This window comes from Orbicella franksi, chromosome 4 (genome assembly GCF_964199315.1).
Source record: "Orbicella franksi chromosome 4, jaOrbFran1.1, whole genome shotgun sequence".
Taxonomy (NCBI): domain Eukaryota; kingdom Metazoa; phylum Cnidaria; class Anthozoa; order Scleractinia; family Merulinidae; genus Orbicella; species Orbicella franksi.
The window spans coordinates 8,747,301-8,773,759 of NC_138148.1; the positions used below are offsets into that span (position 1 = coordinate 8,747,301).

Below are 26,459 nucleotides of genomic sequence, written 5' to 3' on the forward strand. Positions count from 1 at the left end.
CACGGACCAAAACCGACCTACTTGACTAACAATAGACGGATCGAAACCCACCAATGACTGATGACAAACTTTACACGAGTCTTTCAGCCAATACCATCATGGCTATACTGACCAATCACGTTCAACGGACCAGACTTATAAGATCATCGACTGACAAACACTATTCACTTGACTCTGAAGATGACTTCCGCTCAGGTTGTCGAAACGTCAGTCACCAACAACAGTTCTTTTCAGAACTACACTCACCCGGACGATCACACTATACGAACTACTGATACTCCTGGGTTCAAACCATTTACTGTAAAATCTTTTAAATTAGAGTAGAATTCACATTTCAGCTTCCCTATTATTTGGAGCAATGTTTGCTCCCTAGGCAAAGAAGTTACCAGTAAAATTTTACTTCCCACCCCCTTTTTTTTTTCAAACTGCCCAATTTTCAAACAAATTATCATTCCCCTGGGCCATCCAGAATATCTGTATTCTACTGCAAGACTGCAAAAAATTTCAGAGAACACTTGAACTTATAACAGGAGAATATGGGAGAAAATGGGAAAGTTGATGGGATGAAGTGGTCATGTATCTGACCCCTGGGACGGCCCTCACGGGAAAAACTGCAGTGAACTAGTACAGGGGGACGAGAAGTAATAGTCCTGGATACTTAATGGTAAAATGAGATTTAAGCTATAGGATAGGTAAAATCCCATGTATAAGAACCTAGCAGATTAAGAACGTACAGCCTGAAATTTGCCATTTAGATGTCCATCTTTAGAAAACCAATTTTGAGACTGAAATCTGGAAAATAAAAGACAGAGTTTGATGCCACTTCATGCAAAACTTATACTTTCTTTGATATTTGATTACACTATGTTGCAGGAGTCTATTCAGTCAGTTTGACAGGGAAGTCTGCGTTGGATCAAACAAATCAGAAATTCAATTTTGGCCGTTATGTTCAAATTACTCTTTCAAGACCATTATTTCCTGTAATTTATCTCAAATTATCTTCAGTTATTTAGCTTTTCAATTAAGAGGACAGTATTTAAGTATTTATTTATAATTACAAAATCAATGAAGTCTCCTTTGTTGTAATTATTTGCATCATCACAAAATCCTTGTGTGGAGAAGAATTGTATGACAAATAAAACAGCTACAAGGAAGACTAAACTTCTTGGTGCTCAATATTAATAAAAATCTTTCTACTGAGAGTTGATAAATTATGGCATTACTAAATAACATGCGAGCTCTTCTTTGGATAAGTCAACATTTTGACCATATTCGTTAAATTTAATCTAAAAACCTTGACTACTAATACCATTAAAACAAGGAAAATTCCTACAACGACAATCACCCTCCAGGCAGCAGAACCTTCACTTCCCCTCCTATCCACTTTCTTCTCAAGGAACACTCCACCTTTTTCCAACATTGCTGCTCTACGCATTTGCACAAGATGAGCAGACTGCTGCATTTGGTTTTCTCTCAGTGCAAGCACATCAACCAAATCATCATTGATGAACATCCCTGTTTCCTTGCTCTGTATTAATTTCTTTGCTTCCCTGTCTTTCACCAACTGATCATGAGAGTACAGCAACCAGCGCAAGTACACCCCCAGCAAGCCGGTGGCCACACCAGTGACATGTGACATACACCCATCTGAAAAAAAAAATTGTTTGTACATGTGTAAATGCATGACTGTAGCATAAACTGAACTAAATTGTTATAAGAAAACAACATGTTTTGACAGATCTTCGCTCATCTTCAGTTCTAAATCACACTGACCATAACAGAAGATATGTCAAAACATGCCTTCTAAAATCAAACTTTGCGCACTATTCTCAAACTTATAGCTTGCCTGCTGCTGTCTAGACCTTGCAGCAATTAAGTTGCTTTAATCCTGAAATTCCCCGGAAATTCCATGGTTTAAATCAGCATTCTCTACAGTACATGTATGACTTTTATGTTCAGTATCATCAAACCAGAAACTATGCATATCCCTGACATGTCAAAGACAGCCATCTTAAAAAAGTAATTGCAAGTCTCAAAAAGCAGACTAAGCAATCACCACATGAACTAATTTTTCCACGAAATTCCACGGCTCAATTAGTTAAAATTAGCTAACAGCAGTCTCCACATGAAATTCCTCTGCCTTTCAGATTGGCAAATGAGAAATATTCTTAAAAAAGAAGGAGTAAATATGTTAATGAAGACAACCTCGATGAAACTACAACATTTTCTGAGTAAAGACAAATCATACATGTCATTTGAATTCATTTTCTGGTTGTCCAGTCCACTATGACAATGGAAAGACTGCCAGGCTTTGCACTGATGAAAATTCACTATGAAAAGCATATTAACTATGATGCTGTGGCTCAGGTTTTTGCCGAAACATACCCAAGAGGAATGCTTTTTGTTGATCTCGTGTTTGATGAAATGTACAAAATTGAAAGAAATGCAGTACATTATTACATATTTAGAATAATTTAGCGTAGTTTTGCAATATTTTGATGCCAATGAGTAGCATTTTGAATTTAAAAATGAGACATTATAACATGCTGACTTGGTCTCAGAAAGCCAAAATCCCATTTCCGAGGAACTTGATTTTAAAAATTGTCTGGGGGGAATACCCTAAAAGGAACCACCTACGGTGGTCCATATCTTGAACTGCCTTCACTTCAATCCTGTATGCGCCCCAAGCAGCTACTTTTACATTTCAAAAAAGTCAATCATGAGACTGTGTAGTACCATCTAGTTCCTTCTCCAACAGCAGTGATCGCATTGTCCTCATACCCAGTGGCTTCCTAATTCAGAGAGAAAATTATTAGAAATATGACAGGTACATTATTAGCAGGCTTTGAACTACATACTAGGTGTCTGGATCTCCTGCAGATGCCCACTATTTAAAGTCTTTTTGTCACATGTTGCTTCATAACCTGTTGACTTATCCCTAAATGCTTACTTTTCACATCCACATTAATCAATAAGCTTCATGTAATAAAAGCTCAGTATCCACCCCATTCCATAACATCAAAATAATACAAATATTTTCCATGTTTCTTTTGAGTTTCAGAGGAAGCTTAGTTACATGTTCTGTAAGCTTCATGCTTAGCACAATTCTGATTGATTCTCCATTCTTGCCTATCAAGTGCATTGCTCCTGAAAGACAATTTTTTTCTTATTTCTGGCTTACAAATGCATGAAATAACTTTCAAGGTTTTTGGACTTAGACCCGTAAGAATTGTCTAGTACTTAAACTAAGAGACTACTTGCCTGTGTTCCCTATGAGAAATACCCAACTCTGATTAAATCAGTGACCCACATTTTCTCAGTCCCTCTTACCTTAATATTTGTGAAGATTTAAATTGAAGGCTTTTCTTGATGTTCCCAAATGGAGAATCAATGCTTCTCTTTTCTGTACCATCTGTATCATACTTGTCAATAAACTCACTCTGTTGAGCTCCCAAGTCATCAGTATCGGTTTCTAAAAACTGCTCCGTTTCATCATCATTATCATCTTGACGAACAACATCCCTTTTCTCGCCAAAGCAGCCATCATTTCTCTGCCAACTCAAAATCTTTCTCAACCGCTCAGTTGACAAAAAATCACCATAACCCATGGAACCACATACCATGGCTTGTTCCATATACAAATCCCGTTGATAGTAACTCTGATCTAATGTTCTCTTCTGCTCAATTGCTGTCATTTCAGGATACATAATGGAACAGATACGATTGTACACTTCTTCTAGTCCACCCTTGATGTTCGATTGTTCTAAACGTTTTACAAACACTGGAGTACAACCTGCCATTAAAAAGACTTTTTTTCAGTCATATAATAGTATAATTTATGAATTACAAAGGGGGAGGCACAGTATAGCTAGCACATAACATTCACTGAATTCGTGGTCTCGTGCACTGTGTTCAGTGTGTCCTTGGGTAAGACACTCTCTCAGAAACCCTCTACACCCTGATTTTACGCCAGTGAACTATGTAGTGAACTAGCATCTTATCTAAGGTGGAGTAAGAATACTCCTCACAAACAGTCAACTGTCATCTATTCACTGGTTTTCCATATTTAAGAGGTAAATAAATTTTAATTAATATGTGAATTTACTTTACGAGACTAAAATAATGCACATGTAGTTACCCTTCTGCCTTATCCATATTAGAGACGACCCATAATTATTATAGAGGGTTTTCTAGAGAAAATATGTGTCTTAACCATATTGCAAGGACAAAGGGAGCTGCCATGACACAAAGATGTCTGTGTTAGAGAGGTGTCTGTAAGGAGAAATTTGACCTCAGGTATTCATATTTAAGCTCATATTGGGGAGGCTGCGTGGCCAAGTGGTTTAGGGTGCTGGGTTTGAAATCTGGAGGTCCCTGGTTCAAATCCTCCTGTCCCTACCAATCTGGATTTGTTTGCGGTAGCCCCACATTAAACTCCTCGGCCGCATTGTGTAACTAAATTAATTAGCCAACTGGTCAGCCTCCCACCAGTTGGGATTCTTAACAGTTATTGTGGTCATTTTGGAAAATTTGTTGCAAAACTATTGTTAACCTGCATGATTTTTTTTTCATTAATTTTGGGGAAATTTTGTCAGGTGGCCTTGGTTGGAGTAGTTGCACGGTAATATTTACTTTAATTTATTATTTATATTAGAAATATTTTCACTCTCACCAGTCCCTTTTCTGCAGCATTATCCTTCAGTTACAAACTTACCTTGAATCTCTCCAAGCTGAAAAAACAGAGCTTGGTGAGTCAAGGCATAGCCCTGTGCTCCCTCAGATGCCGGCAACATTAAGTCCCAACATTCATCAGATATGTGGCAAGGCTGACCAGAGACTGACCCGTTTGCAGTACCAGTCAACTCAGTCATGCATTGGTCACTGGTTTCCTCATTAAAGTTTATGAGATTCCTTCTTTTCTGGGGCTCGTTATTGTATTGTTCAGCAAATAGCTTTTTATTTGTAAAAGGTTTAAAGTTTGACCAAGGATAAGACACTTGTTTCTTGAATTTCTGATAATACTCTGGCGACGACTGTTGAAGAAATGGCATTGCATCCTGAGCTATCAGAGATGCTTTATTATGAAGTCCTTTCACCTGCTTTAGAACATTATCCTCCGCATTAAGTTGGTCATCTTTTACGTCATTAATAACTGAGAGCAGAGCTCCTGTGAAGGGCACAAAAACAAAAAAAAAATATGTCTTGAGCATATGTTGAAGATATTGTGATATTAATATAGTTAGATTACTGTCATAACAACCACTGTCACTTGTAAATAAAACTATGTAATGGTGAAAAAAATGGTTAAGTCTACATACAAGAAAAAGTGGCCCATCAGACCAGAACTTATACCAGTTTCTACAGCATTAAGCAACTAGGGGTACTTCTACTCCCCTCTGGATGGGATGCTAGTGCATGACAGGGTTAATTACCCCTAGCAGTACACTTGCTGTTACCCCTTTATACACCCGGGTGGAGAAAGCACTGTGAGAGTAAAGTGTCTTGCCCAGGAAAACAACATGATATCCCCAGCCAGGACTCAAACCCGGACTGCTTGATTCGGAGTAGAGTGCACTGACCATGAGGCTACCGTGCCACCTGAATAGTACTAATGGTACTTGAATTCTAAATGTGCCAAACCTAATGTCGCTATTAGGTACAGGTAAAGTTCAATCGTCGCATTTGGACTGATGTTGCCATTCTATCTGACTGCGGCAGTTGAACAAGATGAGGAAATAGTCACTTCAATTCAGTTGTCTTACAGTAATAGCTCACGTATAAGAACCTGGGTTTTAAGAACCTGTTAGGCTAAAATTTTCATTTTAAGCCCCCTCCACATAAGAACCTATTAAGGCTAACATTTTAAGTTAGGTTCTCATCAGTGGGGTTGCTGTAAAAGTGTATAGGTAGAAACTGCTGAATTAAGATCATCATCTATTTAAAAGTAACTTGACATAACCTTTTTTTTCTTTCAAGCTTAAGTACCATGTTGTATGTCTATTGCGTTTGCCATTCAAATAATTCCCCAAGTATTTGCAAATACTGTATTCTACTACAGTATCAAAGAAAGCTTTCTGACTAACTCCAACTCTGTGAGAATCACAAAATATTAAATATACCCTAATGAAATAAATAATTGAAAAATATCAAAACAACGTAAGTTCCCAATGGGCAATGCCTCAGCTTCTCAACATGAGTTTCTTTGTTATGTTTTGTTAAGGACATATACTGTACCTGCACTGATCCGCCTATAGGCATTGCTCCTTGGTACAAATAAGTGATTTATACTGTATTATGAGATGATATTTATAATATATATAGTGTATTCAGATGAAATTCATATGAAAATATAAGAACCTATTTTAAGAACCTTGGTAGCCTAAATTTATTTTAAGGACCATTTATATAAGAACCTGTTTAGGCTTTATTGAAAAATTCAGGTTCTTATACATGGGCTATTACTGTACTTGTCTCAAATCTAATGCATACATTGTGGATACATAAATAATTATTATATTTTACCTCAAAGATTTTGTGTGGAGTAAGCAATTAAGTTTGACACCATAATTAGGCTCGACATGTGCAGGGGTTTGATTAAGGGCCAGGTACCAGGCAAATTGACGGACCGGCTGTGAGGATGATTTTGCCTGGCTGGTCTGGCCATCTAGCAGAAAGGTTTTTTCATAAAGAAGTTCAGTTCTAATATTAGTTTTGCCTGCCTGTGAAAACCAGCTGCCCTTCTCCTGAAAACATTTAATGAAACCCCTGCATCTGAATTGAATCTGTTGGACTTAATTATTTGAGTTGACTCAAATGGGTATTTTTTTCAGCACATGTAAAGTATGATGTCTGAACCAAATGTAAGTTATATTAGGTAATTACAGGAAATATCCATATCCAGCCATAGAAGAATTAGGATAATAAAGATGAACTGGAGTCTCATGAGGGATAGGCACAAGGAGTTCAATGCAAAAAAACCTTCTATGAGGGAGGTATGGACACTGAAAATTTTACTGAACAACAAATTGTAAATGTATGTGAGACAAAATTTGTAGATATCAACAGTGCCTTTTATCCTAAATACCAATGATTAGAGTTTTTCTGTACAACAACCTTACAAATGCAAATGATCCCATTATGACATTAGACATGTAAATTACCTGCCTGTTTGATTATAAGGTCTTGTTACTTCATGTCAAAACCTTCAAAAAGCTGATCTAAAATTATGGCGCATGGTGCAACAGTAAGGGACTAAAAAATAGAAATAATGGTTTTCAGCAGTATATTTTTTATGCTATGTACATTCTGATGGTTTTATGGTTCATCAAGCTCACTAAGCTGTTTCTTCATCACTTCATTCATAATTGCCACACTAGATTTTCTGTTCACACATTTCTTTATGCGCTGTCTGTAACAGGCCCTTATAATCCAACGGGCGAGTAATTTACATGTTTAATGTCATAATGGGGTCATTTGCATTTGTAAGGTTGCTGTGCAGAAAAACTCTATTATATTGATACACTGTATATACAAACATGGAAAGCTCTATTCATTTTGAGCATTCAATTAACAGTTGCCCCGCTGGCTATTGTCGATACTAACAAAGACTCTGTAACAGTGACGAAAAAAAATGGAAAATGAAACCCACGGTGTTGAGTTTGCACTATCAGTACAGGAAAGGATAATTACTAAGCAGGTGAGAGCAAAACCGTGCTAATATTGTGACGGTGAGCTTATTTCTATTGTAGATAAGTTTGCAAGTACATTATAAAAGAGACATTGCAAGGGATGGCTATCAATCAAAGATGACACTTCTCACAAAGACCGTCCAGCTGAATTGATACACGTGCAATGATTCAAGTCACCTCAGTGCTTAGGCTGTATTGTATAACATTAAATCTGATATCTTTGTATTTGTATTCAGCAAAACGGACGGTGTGATCATTTATTTTACACTGCAACCTGTTTAAACTCCTTTCATTTTGAGGCCTTATCGTTTCGTCTGTTTAAAGGATCAAATAAAGCGCACTTGATGTAAAACGGATTTTCATTTTCGAGATTTCCAACGATCTTTAGGCCTAATTTCTATTGAACCAAACTTCCTAACATGAAATGAAATGAATGAAAAGCTTCATAAAGGGATAATTGTGTAACACACCACAGTTTTACCAGTTCGGATTCTTAACATGCATGAAAATTAAGCTTAAGATAGCAGACATTCTTAGGGAAAGAAAACTTGCTAAAACGATTTACGATCTGTTGTTGTCGTCTCTCCGAAAACCCTGATCTACTCTGGACATTTATATTTCCCGTTTTGCGAATGTTTGAGGTTAAATTTCAATAAACAAACCCCTAAATTTTTTCCCACACTTAAAGTCGAATATCTGGGGTGATTTCGAACAGATAAGCAGATATAAGACTTAATGCCTGCCACAAATGAATTTAGAACAGTGACGAATTCACAAGAATTTTCAAGATCAGTATAAATTAGAAATTAGAGAATTTTACGCACTACTGGTTTCAATTTTTTTCTTCGTCAAACGTTAACCCCATTAAAAGAAACTACATGAAAAGCTAGACATTAGAATCCGTACAGCTGAACCGAAATTTGAGCTAAATGGAGTGGTTTGCCGATTTCGAATATCGAATATTCTGATAAGTAAATGAACAGCTTATAAAAAACCCCTCGGTCGGCGAATAGGTTGGGTTTAACCGTTGAAATGCACGTCACAGCATTTAATTTTTTAGCGGAGTTTCAGGTATCAACAGAACTAAAGAGTTTGGTTCAAAACTCAAATTTCAGCGTAATTGTAGAGTATCAGTACCAACCTTGTGCCACGCGTAGACCAAAGATTCCATCCAAGTTTATACTCTTGAAGTCTCGCTTGAAAAAGTTAAGAACTCTGTTCATAGAGGATACAACTTCTTGCGTCAAATCATCATCGTTTCTTTGATTATCAGGAAGCGCTGATCCCAAATTCAAAACAAGTAAAAACGTTAATAAACTCGAACACAATTTTACGCGAAAGGCCACCATTTTCCGCGTTCTAGTCGCGGATGCTGTTACTCTTATCAAATCCGCTCTGTATTTGTTACGTACAAAAGAGTTAAGTACAAAAGAGTGACTTTCTGCCAATATTTGTACGTCGCCGCAGTCATCAGAAGTTAATGTATTAAAATAAGTTCGTTCCCCATGGTGATTTCAAAGCAGCTGCAGCAGAACGCTGCTTCGTTTTCATCCGGAGTAACTAAACCAGTTCCCAGTCTCGCCGCGCACTTGGCCAGGGCGTCCCGTGGGGAGCCTCCCAGGTCATATTTCCATGAGAACCGTGCAAACGTATTAGGGAAAAGAGTGATAATACATTTTTTTAAAACGTGATTTTTATATAACGAACAAAATATATACATTTTTCAGACCAATTCTGCATATTCTTATATCTTTTGCCGACCTCAGGCTGAAGCACGCACACTACTCACCAGGGTAGCCTGGGTAGCTAGCGTTCCGGCGAGTTCGCCCCACCACCTTCTCCTCCGTCAATTTTGCTCTAGTTTTTGCTGCGCGGTCGAGAATTTTGATTGGTGCCCTGAACGGGTCGACGTTTCCGATGAGTACAGACTGATTTCAAGACATTGCACAAAGGAAAACCAAAGGGGAATTGATCAGCAGAGTTTTAGAACGACAATTACAAAAAAATACTAAGAGGTACCAAAACCGCCTCTTTTTACCCCTAAAAGGTACGACCGGCATCCCCGGGCATAGCCAGAACAACAATGGACTCATTAGCAGCCAATAGGTTTCTCTCCTTAGTTTGTTTCATGTATGAACGACATCTTCAACTTGCCCTGAATAGCATGCGATAATTCCGCGCTTTCTGCGTGATTCTTAGACCGTAGCTAGAAACAATTTTAGTATATTACTGTAGTCTGCGAGCAGTCACTTTCTTTTCCTAGCGTCTTCCTTACGTTTCTTAGAGCGATCAAGCCGCGAGAACGCGGGCGCGGGGGAAAAAGGAAAAAGAAGGCTTTTTCCCTGCCTATCCCCATTCCCTCCTCGTTTCTTTCCGTAATTTGCATAATATTAACTGAGTTCCGCGCGCGGAGGATTTCAGGAACAAAAACCGACTACTCGTAGTCTAGCCCTCCTGGAGCGAGAGAGGAGAGGCTCGGGGCGGGAAGATGAGAGACCCTGGGAACGATGTTGCTATTTCTTGATTACTGGTGGCACATGATAATTTTCTTCGGGCTTTAATTTCACAAATGAGAAACAGAAACTGCAAGGGACCGCATACGATAAACGCTGCCAACGTAGGATGACACCAATCTTGACACTTTGTTTCATTGCGCCCCGAAACACGTGATGTGGCAACGCGTGTTTCGGGGCGCAAGGAGTTCAAGGTACGGAACTTGATATAGTGTACGGGTCATTTTGCAATTTATGTGCGTTGGCTGTTGGGCTGGCGTTACATATCTTCGCTACACAGTGCTGACGAGCCCCAAGAGGGGTGAAACAGCTGTCCACTGTTGCGATCCTGCTTTATCGGTTCTTGTCATGTTGGTGTCTCGAAACGTGTTTCATGTAGTATCAGCCTTGCAGTCTATTGTTTGTCTTCATTTAATTTCACAGCTGCTAAGGTTGTTGTGAATAGGACCGCGATGACCAACCATGTCTTCATATCTTTCTCCGCAGTTCAAATATAAATTCACTTAGAAAAAGGTGCTTACACCAGGAATCGAACAACCAACCTCAACCCGCCATCTTTAGATCATCCAGCTGGGACCACGCGACACTTATAAATTATTCATAAAGAAAAACATCTCTTGATACGCTACGTTCGATATCTCAATATTCTAACATGGCTCCGAGGCTTTCAGGTCAAAATCGCAATTTTTTTTAGTTTCTTTTGTCTCCCAATTCCCAAAGGACCCTACTTTGCTAAAAGAAAACAACATCAAATATAAGCGTTTGTCCCGAAAGCCTCGGAGCCATGTTAGAATATTATCGAACGTGGCCTATTCATCACAGTTAGGTTAAAACCGCTGATTGATTGATGATACCGCGGTCGCACAGTGAGCTGAAGTGAGCGACTACGGATTCGCATTTGTTTTCTGCGGCAAAGCACCCGATATGCTCACGAAATAAGTAGGGGTTATTGAACAAGCTTGTTCGGTCAAGATGTCTAGATATTGGCCAAGTTCTTTTTTTTTTTTTTGCTTGTTTATGGACCGAGACGAGAGTCGAGGTCCATAAACTCGCAAAAAAGAACGAGGCCAATATCCAGCCATCTTGACGGAACAAGCCTGGTCAATAAAGGATTTGTTATATGGCTTTTGCGGAAATTTTTCTTGCGGGACACGGCGGGTAGTCCCGAGCGGGCAAGATAGCTCCATCTTGCCCTCTAGGGTAGCCAATCACTGAGCAGGATTTGATTCATCTTGCCCACTCACGGAGCTAGCCATATAATAACTTGTTTTACTGGCCATGTTATCTATTCATGGATGTTTTGTATGCTGAATGGGTTTTTCTTTCTCACATTGTTTGCTTCTAAGACCTTACCGAATCTCCATTTTGGTCATTTGGGGGCCTGCTCTCGGGTGGGTACCGTGCAATGAGGGAACGAAGGTGTTTAAAACAACTCAAGTCCTAAGGACAGAAACATCGACTCGATAGGGAAATTCTATAGGGTAGGAGACATAAAACAACTGTGGGTTTGGTCTCATTTGATAGAAATCACGTTGATTATAGTTTACCTGTAAATTACTGTGAACATAACACATTCAGGTTTTGTTAGAACTCATTACAGTCATAACGATCAAAACATCTCAAGTGCTCCACCTAAATAAGCTTAAAGATTATTTGTAAATTAATGATTGTTGTAACATTTATGCTGTGTCACGCAACATAAATTCCTTAACATCGTTTTGTCCACCCTTGAAATATGTATAACATGAAACATGACCATTTCAAATATCACGAGTTGGCTTAAAAAGCGTTTTTGAATTGAGTACTTGTGCGTAGTATTGGTTGCATATTTTCACTCGTCATTTACATCCAAGCATGGGCTCACCAAAGTATGTATACAGCACGACTCGTGAAAGCGTATAGCAATACAGAAAGCTGCAACAAAAAAGGAAATGCTTCAGTCTTCTCACGTGTGCGATAAGAAATTGTCCAGCCGCTGTAGGCAATGGCCACGAGGAAAGTCTATTCTGATAGATTTCATTATTAGTCGAATACTCCTACACGCTAGATTAATCCTCGCAAATAATAAAGAGTAAGATAACTACGGTGGAATTTTTAGTGCAAAATAAGAGTAAAAAGCTTTTTCCAAAACCCTTTTTCCTCGTCATCAAGTCCCTCCTCTTCAGGTTCGTTCTCGTTAGGATCATCATATGCATTGTCACCATCATCATTGTCGCCGTTGTTATCATCATTATCATCTTCTTCATCGTAATCTGCATCATCATCTTCATCGCCATCGTCATTGTCATCATCATCATTATCATTATCCTCATCCTCCTCCGCTTCATCATCGTTATCATCATCATCGTCGCCATCTTCGTTATCTTCGTCATCATCCAATTTTGTCGTCATTTGCTGGTTGAAGCGTACGATGCACGTGGACAGCCGATTCAAATTAACACTGGAAACTCCTGCTTTATCGTTAGAACTCTTAATTAGTAAATGTTCTGGTCGGTAAGTTTCCCAAACTGCATACTCACTAAAACTGTCGCTGCCATGTACCAAGGGACCCACTGTGCGGCTTGCTTTATATGTACAGCTACGATACATGACCGGTGTCCAATCAGGTGACGAGGCGCCATCTGGATGTTCTCGTTCAGGTTCGAAGAGCTCGTGGCTTGTCCTTTCATTCCACTTTCCGGTTTTTCTGGGTTTCTCACCAAATACAGTTTCCAGAATCCTGCTCATAATGAACTCTGCAACTTCAACATCTTCTCCTCCTTTATCAGCGCATGAACTAACATAGTGATCGTTAATGATTGCGATAAACATATTTCCCAAAATTATCGTTGTGCTGGAGACAAACGTGAAAAAGAAGAGACGCCCCACAATGGGGTTTGCATCTTTGAGTTCGTCCAGCGGTATATTGCTCCCCAGAAACATAAGAAACTGGGAGAAAATGGCCTCTGGCAGCGACGAAAACATGTGCACACTCTGCCCAAAAGCCAATATTCCTAAAAGGGCGTGGCCAACAGCAACTACTGAAAATATCACGAAAAATGACGCAAGTGAAGAAAACGACCTGCGAATCGTAAACGAGAAAATGATTACTTGCGGATTGAAATAAAAGCACTTCAGAAGGCGTAAGGTGGCAATAACTGACGCTACACAAATCATGAGGTTTTCAGCATCAAACAGAAATAAAGCTTGGTGAAAGCTGACAGGTACGAAAGGGTTTTCTTTGAGTTTTTCAAATGATTTTCCTGCCTCCTTTGATCGCATCCATTGCAGAGACAATGCCGACGATGCAGTCAATATTTGCAGCATATCTAACCAGTTCCACACTGATGTGAAATACAAACGCTTTTGACGACAAAGTTTAATGCACTCTAAGACAAAATAGCAAGCAAGCAGAAGTCCAAACAACAAGGCAAAGAGCAAGTAAGTGTTATGAGCTTGAGAATCCGTTGCACTGAGAGGTAAGATTCCGTACGACTTGAAAACGCCAGCAAATCCCGCCGAGAGGACCTCATAGTAATAAGTCATTACTGCAAGAAGGTTACTAGATGGGTTATACAATGAGAACTCCAACAACACAGCCCTGGTTTGACGATCAATCCAATCATTTTTTATCAAGTCGTCGATAACTCGTTTTGCTGTAAGCTTGTTGTATCCCAAATTAGCCAAGTAGCCACCGCCGCTGTAAACAGCGAAGCGACCCCAAGAATCAAAGCTGCCGAGTTGGCCATCCTCGTTGTACTCCCAGTCTTCTGGACACAAAAGTGTTGATGTATTTAGAATATTTTGATCAGCCCAAGTTCTTTTCTCCTCTTCTCTTATGGAGTAGAAATCGTAACAAGACGTGATCATACTTTTAAACAATTCATGAACCTCACAGGAATCTGGCGAAGCAAGACAAATGAAAACAATGGTATCATGTTGTCCTTTTCGTGGTTTTACTTCTTGTGTATCGCGATAATAAATTAATCATCGCATGGAGCTTGGCCTTATGCCACCTTTTTTTTTCTAAAAAAGCAGTTCTCAGCATTTATAGACGGAGTTTCCTCACGCAAATAATCTCTTACAACTGAAACTTTCTAAAAAAAAAACTGCTTTCAATCAATTAAATCTTTTAAAATTCCAAGACGTAAGCTTTGTAGACTGACATGTTACGATACTCTGTCTCCCGTCTAACTGTCTTCTAATATACTTTCTGATTTACCGAACCGAACGAGATTTACCCTTTATTATATAGTTTTGCGTAAAAGAAACAAAGAAGAAGAAGTAGCTATAGGTAGCCGAAGTCACGGTGATAAAATTGACCTTTTAAGTTGCATGCAATATAACCAGCTTTCAAATTACTGGAAACGACCTCGACTAAATTTAACTTGGTTTTCTAAAATTTTGAAATTTTGAATATATAATACCTTCAAGTTGTGTTTGATGTTGTGTTTGTTGTCCCTCTTCAGTAGTTGTTTTTTTCTGTTCCAGGTCTACAATAGTTCCGGTGGCGCATGTAATCGGTTTGACCAGATGGTCTTGTTTTCCTGGTCTAACCATGACAAAAAGCTACAAAACTATTCCATTCTATAGTCTACCAATGCCTCTCTATGACTTTCCTTGGAAAGGAATCACAAACGACATAAAGCTTACTTTTCATAACTCGAAGTTGTCTCAGACGAGGCATACCGATCAGGATTGAACGCTTGTTTCCAATGTATTCTGACGCTCTCTCCTTTTGATCCTCGTAAGAATCAGCAGTAAAGATCGCTGGCACAAAAATGTTCTTCAGCCATCCCCAAAACTGAGTCACGTTGGTGATCTAGCAAAATATCCGAAATTATGAATTAGAAAATAAGAAAAGGCTCCGACAAAAAAAAGTACACACACAAACAACTAGGGTGTAAAACAGCGAGGGATTGTCTGCGAGTATGGAATATGGTGACTTCCCAAGACCGGTTTTTGTCGATCGGTTCAAGAGTCAGTGGGTTAGGATCTGTTATGTCTGCATGCGCAATGGTTAACTGAAGAGCCGTTATTCCTTCGCCATCTTTTCCACGGTCTAATTAATGAAGTTCGACGTCGGTTTGAATGTCTGTTTTCGGTAAACAACTAGGGTGTTAAACAGCAAGGGCTTGTCTGCGACAATCCAGGTTCTCAGGTGAAATAAGAATTACAAAACAACACTCATCGGTGGCGAGTCCAAATTCTATTACGAACGAAACCTTCCGTTGCTTTAGGTCACTAATGTCAATTACTGTTGGGTATCAAACTTTTAGACCTTTCTTTTCTTGGTTTAATGCATATCACTGAAGACCCTATTTAGTTCCCTCATCTGCTGAAAAAATAACACATACAGTTAGCGCTGAAAGAGCTGAGGAAGTGCGAGCTTACCTGATACTGTCCCTTATCATCAAAATACTGGAAGTCGCTTTCTGTTGCTTCCTTTAGATTGTATCTCTGTTTGTTTTTATCACCATAACAGACAATCAAAAGAAGCACGAAAAACAACAGTGAAAACGTAAGTTCTCTCCCGTATGCGTACATTTTCCTTTCGTTGATTTTATACTTTCTAGCACGTTCGACGTCCACTGATATTGTATCGTGGAATGGTCACGGAATCTGCTCCTCGACTGACTTAGACTCCCTAGTTGTCTTCTTCTTACAGCCACAACGTTTAGCTATAATGACAGAGACCAAAATTATCTTAATGGGCTGAGATATGATTACGTCTCCACTTAATGAAAGCATTACAGATGCTAACCAACGAGCCGACTTCTGTCCTCCCCACATCAGAGAATACAATACAGTAAACACGGCTGACGTGACAGCTGTACAGATACACAGGAACCAAGCGAAGTAGACACAAAAATGAGGTAGTACACATGGTTCTTTTGTCCTGGTTGTGGTCAGATGGTACCGCCTTCCTTGGCTGTCTATTTTAGGCTCACATTTTCGAAATAAGAATACGATTAGAAGACTTGCGGGAAAAACGATAATTGCACTTTCCAGTGCCATAATAAGTTGACTCGAAGTGAAGGAGAAAGGTCCGATCTTAATGGCCGATTTGCACACTAATCATCGTACCTAGCGGCTTTTCCAGCTGGACAAGAAAATTGTCAGTGTTTCCTCGGGCGAACAACTTCCCGTCATGTGGTTGGTCGCATGTCAATTTGATAACACTGCTGGTATTCTCAGTACCATGAAGGATCATGGATACATTAGCAGTAGTGCCCGAGTTCTTCCATCCTCCTGTTGTTATGGATACTTCGTACTTGTATTCACCACTTTGATTCTCTGCCAGAGGAATCAGGGGACTGTCCTAGAATTAAAAGATTTAGTTACGTAAAAGAGTCTTAAGTTCACATAAGCTTAACAGATCGGTGCGTTCAACGTGCATGATTAGTAATTCTACTCCCCCCGAATGGGATGTTAGTCTAACGCACCCAAACCCAGCATTTTGTTAACTCACCGTTTAGAGAGAGACGGCAGTAAGATCAAATTGTGTGCTTTAGGACATAAAACAAAGGCCTCAGTCATGGATTGAAAACCGATGTAGTAAGCAAGAGTATCATTTCTGATGTAAATCATGAAATAACAGAATATGATGTGCACGCAATAATTTTACTGGCGGTTTCGTTTGGTTCTATTTTATGGACTTCGTCTTCAACATGGAAAAAAAATAAAATTGAATTGACCAATACTTTCTCAATACGAACCTCGTTCAATGACATCTTTTTGTAGCTTCGAGTGTTACTTTGTTGTATTTCGGTACCTAAAAGGATTTTACTTTCGTCATGTAATGTAAGTTTCTCAATAACCTCCTATGACCGTTAACGTTGTGAGGTGCTCTGCCAACATGACATGTCATACAAACCTTTAAAACATCTAGATTGTCCGCTCTCCGTGCAATTACCAACACAGCAAAATAAACAAGGAAGGCAGAACACACTGTGATAAGGACCAGCAGATCTCCTGGATCCAGATTGTCAAACGTTTGCTGGACAAGCGCAAAGTGAATGGTGTTTGGTGCAATAAGAACTTCTCCTCCAAATGCGGTCAAGTGATTGCAAAGACAGGTCAGTGAAGAGGTGTTTGATTCTTGTCCCACCTGCAGTTATAGAATAATTTATTCATCTTGACACTAGAGTACAAGACAGCGTATTTGCTTCAAGAAAGGGTTTATAACCAATAGCTGCAGTTGTAGCGGTTGCGGGCTCATGATCACTTTGTCCATCGTAAAAGACAAAAGACTGGAATTACAACTCCAAATTGGCAACATGAATCAAATCGTTATTCTCCACTGCTTTTATCTAAAGATACTGTAAATCTATCAATGATTTGTCTGGGAAGCCAACAGTCGTGATTCAGCGCTCCAAAAATGACTCTTTATTCAGCAGGAAAATGACCGTTGGGTTACTACATAAATTCACTAAACGATAGAATTATAAGAAAGAACCAACCCAATAAATCCTAATTTATATCAGATGCGTATCTAGCAATATCAAGCCGTTGTGGACCGTTTTTCCTTCGCTATACTCTCATTTTTCAAATTCTATATTGTTTATCGCTAGAAAAGATAATTAAATCTGATACCTTGCAACCTTCGTTTGTCCATCTCTCTTCAGTTTCAGACCAGTACACGCACCAAATACCATTTACCTGTAAACTGTAGTTAACCGAGTTGTCGGGATCGTATTGGGGTACAAGGATAGTAGACTCTACTGGAGGGGCGAGTGTAGGAGGAGGATCTTTAAACTTAACACATTTCTCTTTCGATGCTCTCGCTGACAGTAAAGACCGCTTGCCTCTAAAATGGACTGTTCGGTTCTCTTCTCGTCCTAAGAGACCAATGTAATATTTTCCTGATGCGTTGCAACTTATCAAGTTATCGTACGAACATTTCTCTGACAATTTACAATCTGAAGCCAAGGTCTGAAATCCATTTTCTTCGGTTATATGAATAACCTCGTCATATGAAGTATGAGTTGGGTGTTTACCAAATTTTATAAAGGCAGTGATAGTGGCTGTTTTTTTCATAGTCATGGACAATTTTAAGGTGGTATTGGCCTCATGAACGGTAATGACGTGACATTGTATAGTTCCAGGATTGAGGAAGTCATCTGTTTGACTTTGGCTTGCAGTGCTGCCCTGGTCGTGTTCTGATGTTGGAATATTGATTTGTACTTCTGACGGTAGATCTGTCACATCCAAAGCTTCGCCACTCTCATCTTTAAGAACAAGGCTGACAACGTTTGATTTGACCTTACTGCTACTATGGTGTGTTGAGTAAGGGTTAAAATTATAGTTGATCATCTAAAACGAAACAAAAATAAGGATATATTGAATAAATGAACGTCATTCAACCGACTAATTAGACTAAATGCTAACTGGACCAATGCAATGCAACGATAAAGGGACCTAATGTTAATGAGACCAAACGTTCTCTGGACCAATTGTTTTGTTGGCCAAACGATAACTGGACCAAATGGTTTCTTGTAGCATCAAAAAGTCTGCCCGAAACGTTGACATGTTAACAACTGGTCCGACCGTTTTTAAAGATTAACTACCATTTTGCATTTTGATGGTCCAAATAGTCATGAGCTGAACCTTTAAAATATTAAACAGCTTTAATGGTGGTAATGCAAAGATAGATGTTCGAAGGAGAATAAACATGATCTCTAACTAGCCATGATTGAGAACTAAACTACACAAACTGAATTAAGCATTATTGGAAATTCTTCTTTAATTACTACCATTTCATAGTCCAGAGTTTGACCTACATACCTCTACTCCTACGTCAGATGCATTCCCGGATATCTTTTTTAGATCTTTGTCGTCCAGAGAAGGAAGTTTAAAGCTTGCTTTTCCTTCCTGGATTGTTAGCTGGTTGAGATCGTGCGATTTTTGTTTGCCCAGAATAGTGGATTGATGCTGATTTTTTCATCACGATATATTCTTCTCCGGGTAGCTTTAGCGAGAGCAGTATGTTGGTAATCTTCTCTGTCAGATTCTGGCAAAGACCAAGAATTCTCTTTCCTATGGTTACCTGAAAGTAATTGCAGTTTGGGGAGCTTAAAAATGTTATACAGATTAATAAATGTGCCATACTCTAATTTACTTTTTGACACAATCAAAACACCTGCTATAGCTAACGCACACATCTTCACGTGTATCAGTTTGTTGATTTAATTTGTTAGTAAATTACTAAAGGAGGTCACGTTTCATTACGAGGCATGCGCAATATGGGCTTCTCGAGCAGAGGCTTGATCATGTCCAAATTCAATTTGAAATTCATGATCACGTACCTCATTTTCCTGGTCGTAGCTGGTAGAATTGATAGCCTTAAGGATTCTACGAGAGGTATATTCCATGATATTTGTATTGCAATGCATTAACGATCTGCCTCCATTATTAGTAAGGCGGATCTCCCCTGAACGGCGGTCAGTCAGTAGAGAAAGCAAAGAGGACATTTCCAGAAGTTTGTCTAACAAAGCAAACTGAAAAGAGAACAAATTAAAACTGGTTAAGTATATTCACCGGCAATGCTAAAAGCTTGACCAAGAATGAAAACCAGAGCATCATGTGTGGGGTTGTTATACTTGTTCTGTACGTTTACGTCATGTGTTGTTCATTAAATTCTGGCTCTCTTGATTAATTAAGTAACTGGGTCTTTTCCGTTTCCAATAAACTGGATTTTTCTTGTGTTCCTAGTTACCGTATAATCATAACTATCCTAACTATGATCTACAAAATATATTCTGCATACCGTTGTATTGTGGAAGACATTGCGTGCATCCTCCGTGGCTTTGCCTAAAATAACAGCAATCTGCACTAACCGTTCGAGGCTATGGACTCTTACTTTGCAAATCCTGGATATTACGTATTCCTTAATCTGTAAACAAACAACCAGTCTGTTGAGCCTCAATAGTTTCTTAAACACAAGAAAAAGTTCCTAGGAATGAGCAATGATAAGAAGTTAGAGTCAGTTGAATGAGGCTTTTTATCTTGAAGTGATTAGAATGGTGTTAAAAAGTTAACTCAGCTTTTATTGTTGTGTATAAAATGCAATTCAATGCATCCTGACAGATATACCGTTGTTGTCTCTGTATCTCAGTGTATTTAATGTAGAGGTACCTGGTATTCATTTTCGCAAGCAATAGCTCATTCAAGGTCTTGGAAGACCTGGCTAATTATTCCTTTGAAGACTTTCAATTATCCTACTAATTCAACTTTCCTCGTGTGACTAGACTGTGATTAAACGGCCTCTCCATTACAGCTAAACGCACTATCAAACATTTTAAAGACTTTAATGTATGATCAGGCCTTTCTTTGCTTTTTATTTACCAATTTCTTGAAAAACCACCCTATTGAAAACTAAGTTCATAACTAATTGCTCTAAACTTACGTGAAGCAGGAACGTTTCGTTTATCCGATAGTCAGCCGCCTTGAGAAGTGCGAGGAGAGAATCTGTTTCTTGTATCGCCAAATTTATCTCACCCAGAGAATAATAATTTTCCATCGCATCAAGAATTTTGGTAATTTGGTTGTAAAGTAGTTCTTCGCTTTGTGTTAAATCTGATTGATTAACCTGTAAAGTAAAGAACGGGCAGTCGATAAATCTAAAGTGAACCCGATGCAAAGGCGTCAGTGTTTTTACTTTTAGACATTCTGTACGCTTGTCTTTAGATTTTTGCCACTCGTATTATATCAAAGTAGAACGCATTTTCTGGGGGTAAAGATTCACCATGCAACATTTCTGTCAGACTGCCTTTAAAACTCACAGGTAACCACGTATGCTCCTGCTTCATGGGAAAAATCGTCACTGGGAGTAAAGTGTTCTGCCAATAACCTCTTAGGCCGAAGGTCTCCACTTTCTATGCTAGAAATTCTGGAAGCCGGAAAAAAGTCGGCGTTTTTCTCTGTTTGTTACGGCGATACAGTCTTCTTTTTCCCTAGGAAATACAGGGCTTTGGCCTGACATATTAATTGCAGTATTTACTGATAACTTGACCTACAGGTTATAGCTGCATCAGTGACAATAGGTTTCTGTGTTTTTGTAAGAATACTTCAAGTGTACCGTAGAAGTCATCCCGACATTTTTTTTTAAACCCAAACCATGCATACCTTGATCGACAACCCTATTTCTCTTGCGACTTCCGCGACATTGACAATGTCAACTTTAAGACGAACAACATTTTCTCCGAACAAGGGAGAAATATGAACTACGGTGAAGGACTGTACCCCATACGACAACATATCGTATTCCCCATGGTCTGATGCATGGTAGAATTCATATGTGAGAGGAACTCTGCTATCATCCCATCCATGACAGGATATGTTGAGCCAAACGCCAACAGCGGTCTCCATAGTAAGTTGCGTGACATGACATGTTCCACCCGATGGGCCACCTAATGTGTCAAACTGGTAGGCTGCCCATCCGTATGAACCATCTGGTAACAGAGCATCTACTGTGATTCGGTATGACCAACCAGGTACGAGCATTTGCTGCTTGACAACCAGGTTTTGGGAATCCTCTTGCGTAGCCAAGAAATTTGAAAAATTTGCATGGGGAATCCATTTGGAATATAGAAGACTAGTATTTTTTCTTAACATTTTCCATCGATATTTAAGGGATTTGGGACAACTAGCAGTGATGCAGTCAGTTCTGATGGAGATACCAGATGATGTTCTGGCTGGTGATAAACAGTTTAGGACGCACCTGAAAGAAATATATCAAAGACAATTGAAGACAAAATTCTTTCCTCGCATTGTGCACTACACCGGTATAGACCATTTTACAGTTTCCTGTTCAGTAACCTGGCCTTTGAATGGCAGAGAGGCTGGAGGTGACCTTGTTTTGATACAGACATCACTGCTTTTGTTGTGTAAAACAAGTTGTTCTAATGCAAACTAGGTGCATTTACATGACAAAAGGAGAGAGGTCTGTATCAAAGCAAGGTCACCTGCAGCCTCGCTGCCATTTAAAGACCAGGTGACCGAGCAAAGAACTGTAAAATGGTCTATTACTCGGTGAAATCTCCCACACCACACTGGGACAGGGTCAAAATTTGTTTCATTAGAGGCCATGTTGTTGCCAACCTAATTCTTAATACCTTTGCGTTAGGAGATCAGCTTACAATGTATGTCATGAATGTGCTTTGAAGTTTTTATTTAGTTTGATGGAGGTTCTTTTTAGTGGACCCACGTAGCCACTTTGTCATTTGGATTACCTTTCTGAACCGTTTGCATGCACAAGGGATGCACAAAACAAAGACACGTCCATTTTGTGGTTTTGGGAATTTACTAGCACAAGAGGCTCACTCCAAGGGTCCCCGGCCATGTTAAACTTACATTATGCGAATGTCTACGAGCTCTCCATCATGGATGTGGACAATCTGCATCGCACTCTCTTTTCGGTAGTCTTTGCCAACTGTCAGCAATACATGGTATGTCTCGTTGTTGATCAGTTTCTCTGGGTCCAAAATCGCTTTTCCATTTTCTAATAATGGTAGAAATATATCGCCTGGTGTTTGGAAAAGAGTTCCATCAGCGACTGATTCAAGAAGAGTATTTATTACGTTTCCCGAGCTTTTGAAAAGCATGCTGGTAGCTGCTTTGTTAAAACCAGAGACGTTCTTGCTCGCAGCTCTGAAACAAGACCAGTTAAAGGTCATTCCAAAGGAAGTTCCGTCTTCATTCTCAGGGTCGTAAGAAAAGCTAGCATCCAGCAAGATTGGCTTGCTGATAGATCGAAAAACTTCAGATCCTCCCGCAATGGAAGTTACGAGAGCTGATGTTTCTACCAGTAGGAAAGCGAAATCTCGAGCAGCCAGTTCAATTTCGGGCACTTGCAATTCAAATACTACAAGTTTTAGTCCTGTTGACAGTAACTCTGGCACTATATTGAGCTCATGAGTGTCGTGCACTACGAGCTCTGGAGTATCCGAAATGTTGAAAGGTGACAGTGTAAGCTTTTCAACTCTCCAATAAAACGAAGCTTGTCCTGAATGAATGTTTCCCAAGTTAAAAGACGCCACGAGCTTCCTTCTTTGATCGCGTCTCAACTTGATTGGACTGTCTGGTTGTGTGTCTGTATAGCGGATTGACACTTCATTTAAATGAGCGAGAGTATTACCTGAAAAGCAACGTGAAACACATCAAAGTTAAAACATTAAGTCGAATTTCGGACAAAACCAACGCTACTACCACCATCACCATCACCACCACCACCACCAACATCACCATCACCTTCATCACCGCTACTACCAGCAGCAGTAGGAGCAGCAGCAGCAGCAGCAGCAGCAGCAGGAAGAACAAAAACAACAACGTACAACGACAACAACATTTGTTTCTCTTTTTTGAAGGTGCATCAATGCGGTGGTACTCGAATTGAAATGGATATCCATTTTTCGTAATAACTTAATAGGTCTGTCATAATCTTGGTCACAAAGTTCTAACCTGTTGTGGTAGAAGCTGGTCTGCGTGGAAATATAAACCATCTAGACTGGATTAACCAAGTGCAGTAAATTCCTAACAATGGTTTAGCTCGTTGCTTCACTCTACTAAATTGATTTACGTCCTTCCATTTCAACTGGTATCATGGTAAATTCAAGGTTTACCCACCGGGATTTTGGCACGCATCAACCTGCGGACGTTCAGGATAGAAGTATTTGCACCAGCATTCACAGGAATTGGGTGACGTTTGGATGCAGCGTGAATATTTAGGACAAGCTGATGATGTAGAAGAGTATTATGCTAAATTAGTTGGCACTTAACATTGCCCGGAAGATCAGTAATGAGAATAGGGAGAATCTTCAATGGGAGATAGTTGTCGCAATGTACTTCAAGCTGGAAAGAAAAACGTAAACTCCAGAGTAATCTGGAGTCCTGGAAATCAACCCAATTATTTCTTTCCCGATCCCAGCGTCAGAAAACTGCGGACCTTGCGAGGTAAAAAAATTTATTTGAACCGCGGTGGGATTCGAAATCATGACGACTGAACTACGAGGCTAGACAGGAGCTGCTCGTTGCAAGATGTATCATATTGTCTATGTGAATGCTGCGAAACAAATTGAGATGACACTAATTCTGCCAATAATATGAACGTTTTAGACAAAATGCGGTCGATGCTAATTCATTTGTGAATTTCACAGTGATGGACTACTGCTAATTAAAACAAGAAGCTGAATGTGGAATACTCTAGGCTCATGTAGGATTTAGCGTCTTATAAAATACCTTCACAGAACAATCCATCTCCAGTATAACCGCTCTGGCAGTGACATGTGAATGACCCGATGTTGTTAGAGCAGTCAGCATGTTGATGGCAATTGTGTTGTCCACTTGCGCACTCGTCGAGATCTACAGAAGTGGACCAAATGTCTTTCGTTATGCCTACCCTACCACTGATCGACAGAGAAACGTTTGAATAATTATCTGCGAGCTCTCTGCTCTAACTTCTTTCGGAGAGCTAAACTTAAGCTGTGAATCAGTTATTATTTGATGTATTTTACCCAGTTCTATTAAACATTTTTTTCGCACATGATTGCCTAGGGAATTGCAGGTGACGTTAGCACTACTTTTTTTATTTTGTTTAGAGCGGTTTCCAATTGAGTGTCGAAAGTAATCTGGCAATTACTTTGTTTTTGGTTCTGGTTCTACTACGGTTTGAGATTGGCTTTGTACTCTTATTGGTATGTAACTGGTTTGGTTTTGGGCTTCCATTCCAGTGAACACCGCTCTAATAAAACAACGCAATAAATGTATGTACCTGCACATTGTCGGATGTCATCTCCCTGGTATCCAAGAACACAGGAGCACGTGTAGGACCCTTCAGTATTGGAACATTTGGCAAGAAAATGGCAGGAATGCTGATCATTTGCGCACTCATTAATATCTAAAAAAAGACGAAATAGCTATAAAAGAAAATGTTACTATTTCGTAACTTTTAATTTGTGATACACAACCAACGAATTTGAAGTTGCTACGACTACGTGCCATAGCATGGATCTTTGACAACTTTTAAATTCTCGCTTTTAAATGCCGCTCTCAGGGGATAGAACCAATGCATGTGACGCAGGGTCAAATATACAGTACCGTCACTTACACACTTTCTGACAGAATCTTTTTATAAAGTAAAAATTGCTTTACTTCGGTGGGATTCGAGACCACCATGACTGAGCTATGAGGCCAGACAGGAGAAGCTCGTTACAAGTGTGAACCGTATTGTCTACGTGAACACTGCGAGACAAATTAGGATGGCACTAAATCTGCTTACAATATGAGAGGTCTTAGACAAAGTTTGGTCCATGCTAATTCATTTGCGAATTACACAGTGATGGACTTCTGCTAATTGAAATAAAAAGCGGCATGTGGAACACTCTGGGTAAATGTGGGATTTAGCTTGTTATAGAATACCTTCACAGAGCAATCCATCTCCAGTATAGCCGCTCTCGCAATGGCATGTGAATGAACCGATGTTGTTAGAACAGACGGCATGTTGATGGCAATTGTTTTGTCCACTTGCGCACTCGTCGAGATCTACAGAAGTGGACCAAACGCTTTGCGTTATGCCACTGATCGACAGAGAAACGTTTGAATAATTATCTGCGAGTTCTTTTTCATCAATATCTAAAAACGACGATAGACTCTGTTAAAGAAAAGATTTACTTTTTCGTAATTTTTACGACACAAAGAGCGAAGCTGAACTCCCCATGACTACGAAAGCATGGATCTTTGACAGTTTTTAAATTTTCAAATGCCGCTCTCAGGGCCGGGATAGAACCAAAGCATGCGAAACGGGGTCAAATATTTAGTGCCCTAACCTTCACACTTTCTCATAGAATCGTTTTAAAGTTGTTCGTCGACAAAATCGTGTTATATTTCACCAATCCTAAAACCATCTGTGGTACTTATACCTAAGTTTCTCGTTCGAAATGGAAACCACACATCCTCAAACATACCTACGCAGTTTTTACCATCTCCAGTGAAGCCTGGTATGCAGTCACAAGTATACGATCCTACGGTGTTTAAGCAGACTTCCAAATCTTGATCACAATCATGGTCTTCTGTTTGACATTCGTCGACGTCTGCAATCAACCGATAAGGTCAAGATTAACCAGAAGATGATGATGATTCTCAAGCATACACACTAATTTTGGGTCTATTAATATTGATAACCTACAGTTTCTGTTTTTTATCATAGACATGGATTGGAACCTTTGAAAAATTGAAACGGGAGACACCAATGGGACACATCATTTGCACACCGCCTTTAAAA

The 26,459-nt window shown here is 39.4% G+C and overlaps 2 protein-coding genes and 1 pseudogene across 2 annotated transcripts in view; all 3 read right to left on the reverse strand.

Moving 5' to 3' along the window:
- The window catches only part of LOC145484416 (UPF0764 protein C16orf89 homolog), a 9,672-nt gene extending 73 nt beyond the window's left edge, over positions 1 to 9,599 (reverse strand). The window contains exons 1-5 of the mRNA XM_081463033.1: positions 8,830 to 9,599; positions 4,715 to 5,167; positions 3,331 to 3,793; positions 2,737 to 2,792; positions 1 to 1,647 (exon numbers count right to left, since the gene is read on the reverse strand). The exon at positions 1 to 1,647 is cut by the window's left edge and continues 73 nt beyond it. Coding sequence (XP_081319159.1) covers positions 1,223 to 1,647; positions 2,737 to 2,792; positions 3,331 to 3,793; positions 4,715 to 5,167; positions 8,830 to 9,037 — 1,605 coding nt within the window. The 5' untranslated portion in view covers positions 9,038 to 9,599 and the 3' untranslated portion in view covers positions 1 to 1,222. The remainder of the gene's footprint in view (positions 1,648 to 2,736; positions 2,793 to 3,330; positions 3,794 to 4,714; positions 5,168 to 8,829) is intronic.
- A 2,034-nt stretch (positions 9,600 to 11,633) lies between these two features.
- On the reverse strand, positions 11,634 to 24,904 carry LOC145485482 (uncharacterized; annotated as a pseudogene).
- Positions 24,749 to 26,443, reverse strand: LOC145484469 (uncharacterized). Its single transcript, XM_081463090.1, has 3 exons — positions 26,143 to 26,443; positions 25,598 to 25,720; positions 24,749 to 25,076 (listed from the first exon to the last, which is right to left on the reverse strand). Exons 2-3 carry the CDS (start codon positions 25,676 to 25,678, stop codon positions 24,921 to 24,923), a joined length of 237 nt encoding a protein of 78 aa, XP_081319216.1. The 5' UTR covers positions 25,679 to 25,720; positions 26,143 to 26,443; the 3' UTR covers positions 24,749 to 24,920.
- Between the last annotated feature and the right edge of the window lie 16 nt (positions 26,444 to 26,459).